The sequence below is a fragment of the Dasypus novemcinctus genome, chromosome X, assembly GCF_030445035.2.
Source record: "Dasypus novemcinctus isolate mDasNov1 chromosome X, mDasNov1.1.hap2, whole genome shotgun sequence".
Classification (NCBI taxonomy): Eukaryota; Metazoa; Chordata; class Mammalia; order Cingulata; family Dasypodidae; genus Dasypus; species Dasypus novemcinctus.
In genome coordinates this window covers 105,880,182-105,893,647 of record NC_080704.1, presented here as the reverse complement: position 1 = coordinate 105,893,647, position 13,466 = coordinate 105,880,182, and the positions used below count along the sequence as shown (strand labels likewise).

The 13,466-nt window shown below is 37.8% G+C and overlaps 1 protein-coding gene across 2 annotated transcripts; it reads left to right on the top strand.

Moving 5' to 3' along the window:
* Positions 1–7,200: 7,200 nt before the first annotated feature.
* On the top strand, positions 7,201–12,555 carry TSPAN6 (tetraspanin 6). Of its 2 annotated transcripts, none has more exons than XM_004476373.5 (8): positions 7,201–7,413; positions 8,306–8,494; positions 8,802–8,876; positions 9,619–9,717; positions 10,214–10,348; positions 10,748–10,831; positions 11,577–11,685; positions 12,322–12,555. In XM_004476373.5, the coding sequence occupies exons 1-7, from the start codon at positions 7,327–7,329 to the stop codon at positions 11,643–11,645; spliced, it is 738 nt and encodes a 245-aa protein (XP_004476430.1). In that variant the 5' UTR covers positions 7,201–7,326; the 3' UTR covers positions 11,646–11,685; positions 12,322–12,555. The 2 variants fall into 2 exon arrangements, with proteins under 2 accessions (XP_004476430.1, XP_071069100.1); XM_071212999.1 differs by having other exon boundaries at positions 7,201–7,467.
* The last annotated feature ends 911 nt before the right edge of the window (positions 12,556–13,466 follow it).

Below are 13,466 nucleotides of genomic sequence, written 5' to 3'. Positions count from 1 at the left end.
GCCCTGAAGAACACTAATTTTTATGACTCAGCATGGTATCAGGATTGAATGAAAAGGAATTTTGCAAACTTCAAGCAGAAGGGAAGAGAGTAGCTGACTTTGACATTCCTTAGTACTCCCTAACTCCAATTTGTCTTGCCAGTTATATGGTACAGGGTTAGACACACTTTGAACCCTTCTCACTAATGATCTAATTTCTCTGGATCTCAGTTTCTGATAAAACTCTGTTGTTTACAAAAAAAATTACCATGGGCCTCTTGCCTAAAGAATCAAGACTAGTTTCCTGTAGTAACAGTAGAGAGAAAACATACCTAGAGAGGGTTAAGTGGGAGGCTGTTTGAGTGAATCTAAATGATATGTGCATGGTAAGGTTATAGCCATCACTAAGCTGTTGCCCAGTGGCTTCTAATGCAGGGGTATGTTTCTGTTCACTAAGCAGCTTTCTTCGTTTTAGTATCTGGTAATGAAACTGCTCTACCATAGTGCAGACCAGCTCCTTACATTCTCTCTCCTCTCAGAGTTGACATTTATATCCCTTGAAAATTCAGTGGTTTTAGAATAATTTTTTTAGCTGCTGTAGAAAGAATTTCTCCCTTGTGAGTAAAGCAAATTGGTAACCCTTTATTATGAAGGGAAGGATTGTACTTATGATAATAAAAAGTTTACAGTAAGTCTGAGTCTGCTTCATTTTTAATCCACCAACCACAAATATGTATTTAGTGTCAACTATGTATTCAATAGTATGCTAGATATATTTTTTATATCATGGAGACATGGTCTCAGCCTCATTCACTCAATAAATTTATCAAGCATCTTCTATGTCAAGGATGGTGGGCATAATGGTGAACAAGACAGACAAAATTCCTGACATCCTAATCCTTAATTAATTCACCAAATATTTCTTGAGCACCTATGCTGTGCCATGCACTGTTGTAGGTACTTCAGAGGCATGAGTGAGACAAAAACCTCTGCCCTCATGAAAGGGAGGAGACAGATATTCAACAAAAGTATTTCTAATTGCCATTGTGTGTTTAGGGTACTACTTAACAACTATAGTAGATAGTAGGACATCTACTATAAGCTAAACACTGGGGATACAGTGATGAGCAAGACATACGGGATCCTTGATCTCCTAGAGCTTACTCTCCAGCCTGCAGAGAGGTTATATTTAGTAGAAGAGAGAAGGGTAACACAAATAATTAGAAAACGATGAAAGATCACACAATAATAAAGTGTCAAAAGTTATGGTAAAGACTATGAGGACTGTAGAGAGAGGTCAGAGGAGGGTGGCATCCACAAAGAGGGGGCTTTAGTCTGCCCTCAGGGAAGAGAAATGACATAAACAAGAGCTCAATGTTAAGTCAGAGTGGCATGGGCTAACTATTAATAGAGTTCAAGGAAGTGGTAGGAAATAAAGCTGAATAAATTGGGTAGGGCCAGATTGTGGGGCCCTTGAAAATAATGAGATATAGGAGTTTAGAGTACATGTGTTAGTAAATCATGCATCCATTAAATGGGTGTTGTGTGTGTATGTGTGCATATGCATATGTGTTTATATTTGTATTCATGAGTGTGTGTGAGAGAGAGAGAGACAGAGAGAGCAAGGATATAGGGAAGGAGGGAGAGAGAAAGTGTTGTAACTATGGAAAACATTAGGTTAGATACTGTGGGAATTTAAAGTTAAATAAGACACCTCTCCACATAGTTTGCTTGGGAAGATAACAAAGACACACAAAGAGACTGACAAGATCCATACCTACTAAATGTCATAAAGTTCCTAGAGCTCATTACCATTTTCAACTTTAAGACTTTTAATATGAAACCTCTAGGCAGTCATTAAGATATTGTCTGAAGAAATAGTAGATATGGTACCTGACTTGCCTAGCTGATATCTTGGCAAAGTTTAAGAAGGCTAGACTAGAAAGAACCTTCTTAGAAACTAGACTAAGGCAAATTGATATCGAATTGTGAATTTCAATGCCATTAAAAAATATTTCTCATTTTTAAAAAAGATTTATTTATTTATTTACTTCTTCCCTCTACCCCGGTTGTCTGTTCTCTTGTCTATTTGCTGTGTCTTGTTTCTTTGTCTGCTTCTGTTGTTGTCGGCGGCATGGAAATCTGTGTCTCTTTTTGTTGTGTCATCTTGTTGTGTCAGCTCTCCGTGTGGGTGGCGCCATTCTTAGGCAGACTGCACTTTCTTTCGCATTGGGCGGCTCTCCTTAAGGGGTTCACTCCTTGCGCGTGGGGCTCCCCTGCGCATGGGCCAGCTCCACACGGGTCAAGGAGCCCAGGGGTTTGAACCGCGGACCTTCCATGTGGTAGACGGACGCCCTAACCACTGGGCCAAGTCCATTTCCCCCTCAATATTTCTCATTTATATGTGTTCCAACTTGTATGTTATGATCTTTTTGAAGGAGGAGAAATCAGGGCTGGAGAGGGAGGAAAGGACTCATTGGAGGATCTGAAAAGAGTGGATGGACAAAAAGGGAATGGGAGTGGATATAGCTCAAGTGAATGAGTACCTGCTTCCCATGTATGAGGTCCTTGGTTCAATCCCTGATACCTCCTAAAAATCAAACAAACAAATGAAGAAACCAACTTGGGGGAGCCAGTGTAGTTCAGCAGTTGAGTGCTGGCTTCCCACATATGAGGTCCCAGGTTCAATCCCTGGTGCTGGAACCTAAAAAAGAAAGAAAAGAAAAAAGAAAAAAAAAGAATGAAAATTGATACAGAAGAGAATTTCAGAGAAAGAATAATGAAGATAATGGAAATACCCAAGATACAATAGGAATAAAAAGATATTCTTATTCAGGAAACTAATTTTTGAAACTAGTATATATAAATATTATGTTCAAATGATGAGGGGGCTATCTGATGGCTGTAATGTAAAATATGAGATATTAATAAGAGGTGATTTCAAATTTCATGATAGGGAGTTAGCCAAAGATAATTGCAGGGATCTAGAAAGGGGTTAGAAAATGAAAATGGTAGGTTATAATGTGAATAAGAGATACGTTGTAGTATGAGTACAATGGTAGATATTTTTCACTCATTCCTAAGGCAGAGAGTAGTAATGTCCCAAGCCATGTTCCAGGAACTCACCTTAATTTCTTTGTTTTATGACACTATGATATTGGGTGACCTAGACAGTTATTTTTTTAATTAGTTTAAATAATCAAATCTTGAGTAACTGCTATGTAGTTGGTCTCAAAGACCAACTCTGACCCATGTGCTCAACAGTGATTGGTCGATCATCTGTGAGCTCATCAATTGAGCATGATGCCCTAGAGTGTTGAGAAGAGTATAAAAGAGAGCACAGGAACCCTGCCACACTGGCTCTTGAACATCTAGGTGGCAGGATGTGAAACAGGCAAGTCGAAATGCAAAGCAGTTACTGTAGTAATTGACTAAGGGTCTGAGTTAATGTGAATGTGTGTGTGGTCAGATTATGAGTGCTAATGTCAGAGAAAGAGGTGTCTGGGGAGTTGTTCTCACTGAGTTGGGGTTGAGCTGGACCTTGAGAGGGCAGGAATTTTGAGTGAGTTTGGAGGGTGGGCAGGGCGTAAAGAACAGGTCTTGCTTATTGGGGAGGCAACCATACTGGCCTGGTGTGGAGCAGAAAATTCATGTTGGAGAAACAGTAGGAAATAAGTTGAGATTGTATTTATTGTTTTACTTTTGCCTTCTCTTCAATAGCCCAATTACCTGGGAAGTAATTCTGCCAGTCCCAGACTGGCAAGGTAGAGTTCAATACTTTGTTTTTGGTTCAGCCTCTTAATTTCTATCTTTCTGATCACAAAAATACACATTTGATGCAGAAAGCTTGGGGAAAAGAAGGAAAACACTTTCCTTAAGTATTGTTGCTGCTTGCTTGTTTTACATTCAGCAGTTGTAGGGAATCGTGTCCCTTCTCTATTATCTTCCTGTCACCTTCAAAATTAAGTTCAAATGTCTTTCTTTGATATATGTTGAATGTAAAAGAGGAAGAAATTAAAAGGTTGAACCAGAAACAAAGTATTGAAGTCTTTGCCTCACCAGTCTGGGCACAGCAGGATAACTACCTAGGTGATTGGCTATTGGACAGAAGGCAAAAGTAAAGCTCAACAACAACAAAACTCCAAGTGTAAGACACAAATGGGGAAATCATAGAGGTCCTTGAGCTTTAGGGGCTCCGAAGAGCCCTTGCCCATAGCTAAATGCCTGAGTGCAGCAGTCTTTGCCTTGGTTATTGTTCTGAGCCTAAGCAGCTGTTTGTATAACAGCTGCCATGGCTCATCACAAAGCCGGCCCTATTTCTGATGAGGGAAAAAGAAAAGTTGGCAGGGCTTAGTTCTAGGAAACTACTTAGCCTCTCTAAACCTGTTTCTTCAGCTATAAAATGAAGACAACAGTAGTCACGGCCTCATTATAGGGCTTTTGTGATGTAAGCATGAGGTAACATATGTCAAGCAGTAAGCAACAGTTCTGGGTATTTAAACAATGCTCAATATTATAGTTATTATTAATATATTAAGAATAATTTTATCTCATGTCCTAAAGAAACACTTCTAACCTTGCCTAAAGTGGGATTTGATAATCCTTTGGTCTGGGTTTGGCCTCATATCTAGGCCTACGTTTGAACTAGACAGAACTTCTGGGTTTGGTGGCCTGGTAAAGGATATGTGAGTGTAGCAGGGTGGAAGGCAGTGGTGTAAGGTGCTGTGGTCATAAGAATATTACTTTCCATGTCAATCTTTGGTTTAATTTGGCACCAACTGTTGTTCAGACAGAGCAGCATTTAGAGCAGTAGAGGAAGGGAGCAGAGGAAAATCAACACATTCTTGAAAATAAGATGTGGCTTTTGCTTTAACTATTTTTCTTTAGTCAGAAACATTTTTTTTGCTCTCAGGCTCACAGCAAAAATCCCTTTCAGGGCATAGTACAAACCTAAGCTTCAGAGGAAACTTTCATTAAGATGACAAAAAGCAAGACTGCTCTTGATACTTTGTTTTATTACTAGGTAAGATCATTTAGGCTAGGGAGAAAGCTTTACATACACTTAAGAGTCTCCTTCAACTTCAACTTCACACCCTGTAGTTATGGCCTATGTAGTATTTTAGAAGTCAAAATATCTGTATTATTTCCTTATGACTTTGCCTCAAAGTATTTATAGGTGTAACATTTATCCATTTACTCTACTTGTGTATTAAGCCTTTCTGGTCTGAGGATAAAATTTTAGTATAAAGCCTAGCAGTGCAATAATTTATTCTCTAATAGTTGTTTCTGTAGACCTCAGATGTCTGGCATGATGTTACAGGAACTGGTCCTAGGTCAATATTCAAAGCAAAGGGAAACTATGTGTGGCCAAGTCAATGGAACTTTCCTATTTTCTGGTATATGCTTAAAGGGAGGTTTCAAGCAAAAACTTTTGGGTATACAGGTCTTCTCCATCAATGCAGTACTGTTTTCAATAGCAATACAATAAATGCCCACTTGTGACATTAAGCCTGTATCAATGATAATGGGATGGGTTGGAAAGGGAACCAATATTGCTTTCTAACCAGTTTATTCTAGAAATAAACACTCATTCACCTGACACTCAGTCCCAGCCCTCATAGAGCTTCCAATTTAATTGAAAAACCTGGCCTTAATACACATTCGATGCTTTAACAAGATAGGCCAATATGTTCATGACACACATATACTTGAAAAATGAAGCTTCCTAAATACATGATTTAATTAGGAAAAAAAAACCATATTTCACTTCTATACTTAAAATGTCATCTATAATTTACCAGAGATGTCCCTTTTGGGTAAAGAAACATACAAATGATATAGTATTATTGGTGTTGGGTTTCAATTCAGATTTCCTAGAGGCAATTTATTTATTTTTCCATATAAAGATATACAGAAGGAGCAAGAAGAAGGCTCAGAGAAACTTTCACGAAGTATTTTTTATTAAACTGAAAATTGAGTCTTGACACCCAACAGTAGTCTTTCTTCTCCTTGGTTACACCTCTCCTGCATTTCTAGAAATAATGAATGCTAGGGATTGAACTAATGTCCCCCAGTAAAGGATGACTATACCTCTTTGTTAATTCATTTGTATGTAATTCGTTTTGTAAATGTGTTTTGAGCATGACTAGATGAAAAAGACACCCCTACCCTAAGATACCCATGAGAAGTAAAAAAAAAACCTATTTAAATTGAGGGCAATTTGAATGGATCGATCATTTGGTTACTCTTGAACCCAGAAAGCTGCTAGAAAGCAGCAAACAGTGAGCATCTATAATGTCTAGGCTCATTTCTTTTTTTCCCTGAATTAACCCATCTATAGCTCAATAAATAAGTACACTCATACCTGTGTGCTCAACAAAGCACTTGCATATACATTTCTTATGAAATAAAACACCCATATCTTACAGTGTCAATTTTACCTGATAAGGTTCTCCTGATTTGCATAATCCAAGTTTTCTAGGCTTTCAGTTTTGGAGGCTTGCTTTGTTACGTTTAACCTTTCTTAAAGTGAAGTTGAAACCAGAGAGAACCTTAGCTTTTACAAATTTTATCACTGGTGTTTAGGGGAACCTGAAGCGGGCTGATATTTTATTCTACTTCACCCTCAAGGTTGACTGTAGGTATCCTAGGGACATCTGGGCTAATAGTTGAACTTGCATTTTAGTTTTAATTACTTTTAAAACAGTTTTCCTCGACTTCCCAATTACTCCCCCCCCCCCAAATGTTCAAAATTTAAAATTCCACCACTTTTCCTTTCATGTTTTGTCTAAACATATTTGACGATACTTAATTGTCCTGTAATCTGCTTTTCTCTCTTTGGAAATATATTTCTTGTGGTTATATTCCCATGTAATAAAATTGTCTTAGGTCACTTTTAACAAACTCATCTCATTTCATTTTTTTTCCTTCTCTCTAGGGCGCCAGGGGCCGGAAAGGCCGAATCTCTGAGCGCTGCTGGCGCTGCTGGTGGTAGAAACATTATGATGAAGTTATAAGGGAGGGGGAGGGGTGGGGGCGGGAAAGATTCTTTGAAAGAGAAAAAAATGAAGAACGCTCCACTTGAAGATGTATGAAAATTCCGACACTAGAACTTTTGTATACAGTTTTCTGTACCCTTCGGCAGGGGTCGCTCGGAAATTTTCGCCATTTTCCGGGTAGCCTCCCGGACTTTACCCTCTAGAAGAATTGTACAGTGTTTCCGGCTCTTCTCAGTTTGAGACGCTCATAAGTTTTCGGCAGTTTCCGGAGAGACTCGGCGACTCCACGTCTTGCTCTCCCGCTCTGTTCTGATCCCCCGGTGCGGAGGTGCAGGGTCTTGGGCTAGTCATGGCGTCCCCGTCTCGGAGACTGCAGACTAAGCCAGTCATTACTTGTTTCAAGAGCGTCCTCTTGATCTACACTTTCGTCTTTTGGGTGAGAGACGGAGGATCCTGGGGACGGGAGAGGGATCACGGGCTTAGGAAGGAGGTGTGTGACCTCGAACGGAGTGAGCTAAGGCTCAGGTCGAAGGTGGGGAGGGAGGCGCGGGTGGGGCTTGGGCGGGCGCGGCTCCAGGGACCTCTGGCGCCTGTGATGAGTTGCTGGGGTCTGAACTCGGGAATCTCGCCGGATTCTGGGGTACTGGCAGACAGCAGGCGACAGGCTGAACTGAGATAGAGACGCGTGTAGCATTCGAGTTCGATCCAAGGAGCAAGGAAGGGAGTTAACCCCCCAGAGCACGGAAAGGGTGTCCCGGACCACTGGAGCTAAGGTTTGTCGGTCCCCTCTAAGGGTTCGCTCGCATAAGTCTCTTTCTTTTCATTGCATCATAAGAGGGGGGTATTTCGCTTTAAGTATGGTATCACTCTACTCCCGCCAGTCTAACCTCTGGCTTCCTTTGTGTGTCATCCTTTGTACCCTAAAGCCTAGCATTAAACATAGAGGGGAAGTTTCTGGAACTCATAGAAGCACTTTTGCCTTTGGGGGAATAAAACAGTTTAGGAAGTTTTGATCCCTAGGACAAATATGTCAGGATCTTGTTTTTACATAAAGACATGAAGTTTAAGAATTTCAATAAGATGCTTGCCTAGCTGCTTCCTGACTTTACCCTGGCTAACTGGGCTGCCTAGTGGGTTTATCAAGGTCTGCCTTTGTGTGCTGATCACCTCTCTACCCTCTCCACCCCTGTTGGCCACATCCCTGCCACAATTCCTTGGCCACCAGAAAATCAATTTTTCACACCTATTGTATCTTAAATACCTAGTGGTCTGTGGCTTGAAGATCCTGATGTATAATGTTCCTGTTTCTATTCTGATTTCTCGCATAGATCACTGGTGTTATTCTTCTTGCCGTTGGCATTTGGGGCAAAGTGAGCTTAGAGAATTATTTTTCCCTTTTAAATGAGAAGGCCACAAATGTCCCGTTCGTGCTCATTGGCACTGGCACTGTCATTATTCTTTTGGGCACCTTTGGCTGTTTTGCTACCTGCCGAGCTTCTGCATGGATGCTAAAACTGGTGAGTCCTTGTTTTCTTTAAAATTGATTCTTGGTTTTAGACAAGTCTTATGTGTTGTAGGCTTTGTTTTCTTGCAGCTGGTCATGGCTCTTTACAGTTTTTCTTGTTTCTTATGAGAACTTATATCGACTAACAATTTAGCTGCTAATTTCCATTTTGAAAATAGACTTTATTTTTGTGTTTACCCTGCCCTTTTTAATAATAATATACTGAACTGGTTGAGCAGAAGCTGCTTTTTTTTTCTTTCTTTGACTCCCTTTGCAGCTTGATATAAATTATTTATGCTGATTTGGATTTTCTTTTCCAGTATGCAATGTTTCTGACTCTCATTTTTTTGGTTGAATTGGTCGCTGCCATCATAGGATTTGTTTTCAGACATGAGGTAAGCCTGAATTTCAGAACCTTAATATATTAAAATTTATCTTCTAAGTTAAAGGCAACTTTTAATAGTTTAAAAATCACTTATAGATGTATTTAAAGCTTACTTTTCAACTACAGCTGACAATAATGACTTTCTTGTAAAAAAGTCTAGTTAACTTTTAAAATAAAAGAAAATTTAGAGAGTTGTAAAGGATAACCCAGAATAAAATTAAATGCACCCATAATTACATGTATTTTCAGTCATTTTTCTGTGTATAAGTACTTACTGAAGTGGCGATTGTATAACTTTACTGATAGAAAAAGAATTGATAACACAAACATTGAGACCTATGCATTTTGAATAGTTTTAAAACCTGAATATTGAATTAGAAATCAGAGTTGCACTGTGGATTAAACCTGGGTTTGTTAGAAAAACATTCAATGAGTAGTGAAGGCTCATGAATGAGAGTGTTTTTACAAAGTTGTGATGGAGTAGCCCTAAAGTAAAGTTGTGAGAAAGATCGGGTGAGGGGGATACACGCATGGATACATCCGCCTACTTGTAGTACTTATCAATTTATATTCTAATGTTTTGTTTAGTAAGTCCCCTCAGCTAAACTGTATCCCTTAGGGGGCAGGATTGGACCATGGATTTTAATTACCATAACTGTTGCTGCTGCAGAAGATATAACCATTGGTCAGATGCAGACCTAGAAACCAAACTTTCTAGAACCTTTGTTTACTGGTATGTTTCTTTGTTGTAGATTAAAAGCAGCTTTAAGAATAATTATGAGAAGGCTTTGAAGCAATATAATGCTACAAGAGATTATAGAAGTGATGCAGTAGACAACATCCAAAGTACAGTAAGTAGTTATACTTGGTGGCTTAAGAGGGGAGCACATTACCTATCCCCTCAGAGAGGAGGACATTCTTGTGTAAATACTAGTGATCAAGAGCCTAATCAGAGTGCAGGAAGTGTAGAGTGTACAATCAGCTCTCACCAATTTAGGTTGGTAGGAATATAATTCCTAGAAGAGTTTTACACATGGCTCACAATAACATTAACTGAATAGCTTGCAAAATTCATATGTAAGCTCAAAATGTTAGTAGCCCACTTAGTATCATTCTCCTGTTCTAACTCCCAAATTATATTATAGACCAAATACTGTTACTACACACTATAGCAGTAAGTAAGGCCAGTCCAAAAATGTCACACTTTTGTCTTAGAATCAAGTGCTAATCTCTTCCACTTTAGAATAGTAGAGTAATATTGAGAATAATAAGTGTTTTGATATTAGATTAAATATTTGACTACAAACTTGTAATATGTACTACAAAGGCTTTTGTTGAATTTTTTAGTTGCATTGTTGTGGTGTCACCACTTATAAGGATTGGGAAGATACTAATTATTATTCAGAAAAAGGATTTCCAAAGAGCTGCTGTAAACTTGAGGATTGTTCTCCGTGGACAGATGTAAACAAAGTAAACAACGAAGTAAGGAGCCTTTTAAAACTAACTATTCAAAAATATTGGAGAGCTTAAACAATTGACTCAAATTTTAATTTACTCACATTTTAATATAATACCCATAACAATTGAAGTAGGTGGGGCAGGTATTGTTTACATTGAATAAATTATGGAAATATGACTCAGAAATTTGTAACTTGAGTCACAGATTATATATTTTTAAAATACATAACCCAAAAGGTGGAAATAGTTGGGAATAACAAACTGTGCCTTTTAAAAAAAAACTTCTGTTCAAAGCACTGTGCTTGAAAGGAGAAAGGATTTTTGTAATAATCAAAGACTTCGACTCACTTTTCTGGGGAGGCATATGATCAAAGTATGTACCAAGAAGAAAAGACTTAATGGTTTTTTTTCCCCTCCCTGTAGGGTTGTTTTGTAAGAGTAATGACCATTATACAGTCAGAAATGGGAGTTGTTGCAGGAATTTCCTTTGGAGTTGCTTGCTTCCAGGTAAGTGCTTGTAGTTACTTTTGGCATAAAAAGTTTTGCTTCAGGGGCTTCACATTTCTCTTGGTATACAAGTTGACCAAACCAAAAAAGTCTCCATTACTGGTTATGCTTTTTTTTAAATGATGGATTGTAGGTTGGACTTAATCTGTACATCAAATGTGTATGCAATCAGTCTTTGGTGACTGAGTTGTTCTTTATTTAGGTTTGTTTGCTAGGTGTGAGGAGGTAGAAAATGTCTTGCCTGGATCTTTTGCTTTCCCACATTTTTTTCTACAACTATGGAGTTTTCTAGTTTCATTCCCATTTGCCAATCATGCCTTGAAACCACAAAGTGCAAGAATTTTTAAAAAGTTAACTATGCAAAGAGCTGGTGCCCTCTTAGTTATGGCAGATTTCCAGCATCATAGTTCATTAACTAAAAACTTGAGGTCAAGACTGCATATAAGCCATAGCCTCTTTTTTTCCCCCTGATAACTGAGAGTAAGAGTAAGAAAAGGTTCTCTCAAACTTATAACTTCTGAATTTTCCTTGAGTGATTCTTGTCAGTAATAGTTGTGAAATTCTGGATTACTGTAGTATTAAAATGTCACTTATATTCTTTGAATAAAGAGTATGAAACATAACTTTCTAGAAAAACTCAAGGAAGGAAATTAAAAGTAAACTAGAAGTGAAAGGAGAATATACCTGTATCCTGGGCCCTTTAAGTTTTCTTGGTTGTATTTAATTTTTCTCATCTTGTTTCCAGCTGATTGGAATCATTCTAGCCTACTGCCTCTCTCATGCCATAACAAATAACCAGTATGAAATAGTGTAACCAGTGTGTGTCTGCAGGCTTACACCTCTCTGACTTTACGGTATGTTCATTTTGGTGCTTCCTTTAGCCCATACAGATGATGGACTGAGTTTTCCAAGGAGGTCTTGTTTAGTAGTGTCTTCAGATCTTGGTGCTATGTTATCCTTACCAGGGTAGATTGTCTCAAAGCATGACAAAAACCAGTGACCTCTTACCTACAGCTTGTCTATGCATGATTTCTCCATCTAAGTGACAGAAGAGCCCCTCGGAGTATATACATACATGTCAGCTAAAGATCATAGATGGTCCCCTTTCTAAAAAATTAGGGCCTAGACTGAAGAAAAATGAAAAATTTTATAGTGACCTTATTCATGATGTTTCCTGGCAAGCACATGCTGCTCCCATAGTATTGGCATTTTTCCTAGTTTTGTTTTCTTGATAAAAAGATGTTTTGGTGGACTTTTAGAGATTTTGCGGTAAATGTATATTTAAGTAACTTCAGTATTTGTATGGTAAAATATTGTGGGAACTAATGCTGGCTAAATTAATCCCTAAGGGCAGCCCTCACATTTTAATTGAGCCACTGATTAGGAACACATGAAAGTCTTCCTTAGGAATAAATTAGACTGTGTTCAAGGGATATATATATATATAAATTGAGGTGGTAAGTAAATTAATTTTTTTCCCTTAATTTTAGGACATGTGAGTACTCTCTTGTGAAACGCAAGATTACCTGGATGGAAGACTGCTGAAACTCCTTTAACAATAGACCAAAAAAAACTGCTGAGACTACTTACCAATAGACTGAATCAATCAAAATATTTGTTTAATGTGTTCTACATTCACCTGCTGTCCCACTCATGTTAGATCATTGAGACTCTGTATCACTCTGAAACACTGGAAGAGCTAGTAAATTGTAATTGAAGTAAAACTGTGTTTCTCTTGACTTTTATTTTTCTCTTCATGTAGTGCTATAAGATGGAAAATTGACCCCTCAGAATTTGCTATTTAGTGTGATAGAAGATTGAACCCTATGAACTGGCAGTTCCTTATCTGATTTCATTGTAATTTACATCAGAAGTTGAACTGCTTTCATTCTGTTTTCTGCTGATAGGCAGAGAATCACCGTGTGTAATTTAATTCCAGATGGTGGTGATGATCTTTGACCTAATGCACCCAAGACTAAAAGACACAATTAGTGTTCTCTGATACACCAGATTTCAGCACATTGACACTTTACATTTATTTGACCCCAAATTAAGGTGTTTTTTCTGATGTTTATATTTTCCCTTTTGTTCACAAGCTTCTAATTATTACTTAATGGTGTCAGAATTACTGTATCATTGTTATTAGCCTTAGTTGGTATTTCCTTACCAGGTTGTTATGACATAATTGTCATTGTTATGGTCAACTTTAATAGTCTTTGTTTTGGTTTGTGCTTTCAACTAATAAATATAAATCTATTATAATAAATATTATTTTCCTCTAAAATAATTGTGTTTACCGTAGAAAATCTGCTGGAATGGTTGTTTTCCACTGAAAAAGCTGTCACACATTTCTCTTTGGAGTACAGTTTTTAGATATGAAAACTGAGGTCTTGACTCTTTGTGTCACTAAAAAAAATTTATGTCCTTGTTTACAGCAAATATTCTCTGTGAAAATACATTGCATGTTATGAAATAGCATATGTTTAGCATTCTATCAATCTTTTTTATGTATAGTTTGTTTTAAGAGGTTGGATAGATAGATGTGACCTGTATTATCTTTAGGTTAATAAGGAAATTATTAATTATTAAATTATTATTTATTAGTTTTGGGTTTCTTTATACATACATTAGTAGA

What these genes read in the sequence shown, in the direction of transcription:
- TSPAN6 (XM_071212999.1), top strand. Translation starts at nt 7,327, where the DNA reads ATGGCGTCCCCGTCTCGGAGACTGCAGACTAAGCCAGTCATTACTTGT. An exon ending in ATCACGGGCTTAGGAAGGAG is followed by an intron (nt 7,468 to 8,305) that starts GTGTGTGACCTC and finishes TTTCTCGCATAG; the next exon opens with ATCACTGGTGTTATTCTTCT. An exon ending in TTGGAGTTGCTTGCTTCCAG is followed by an intron (nt 10,832 to 11,576) that starts GTAAGTGCTTGT and finishes TCTTGTTTCCAG; the next exon opens with CTGATTGGAATCATTCTAGC.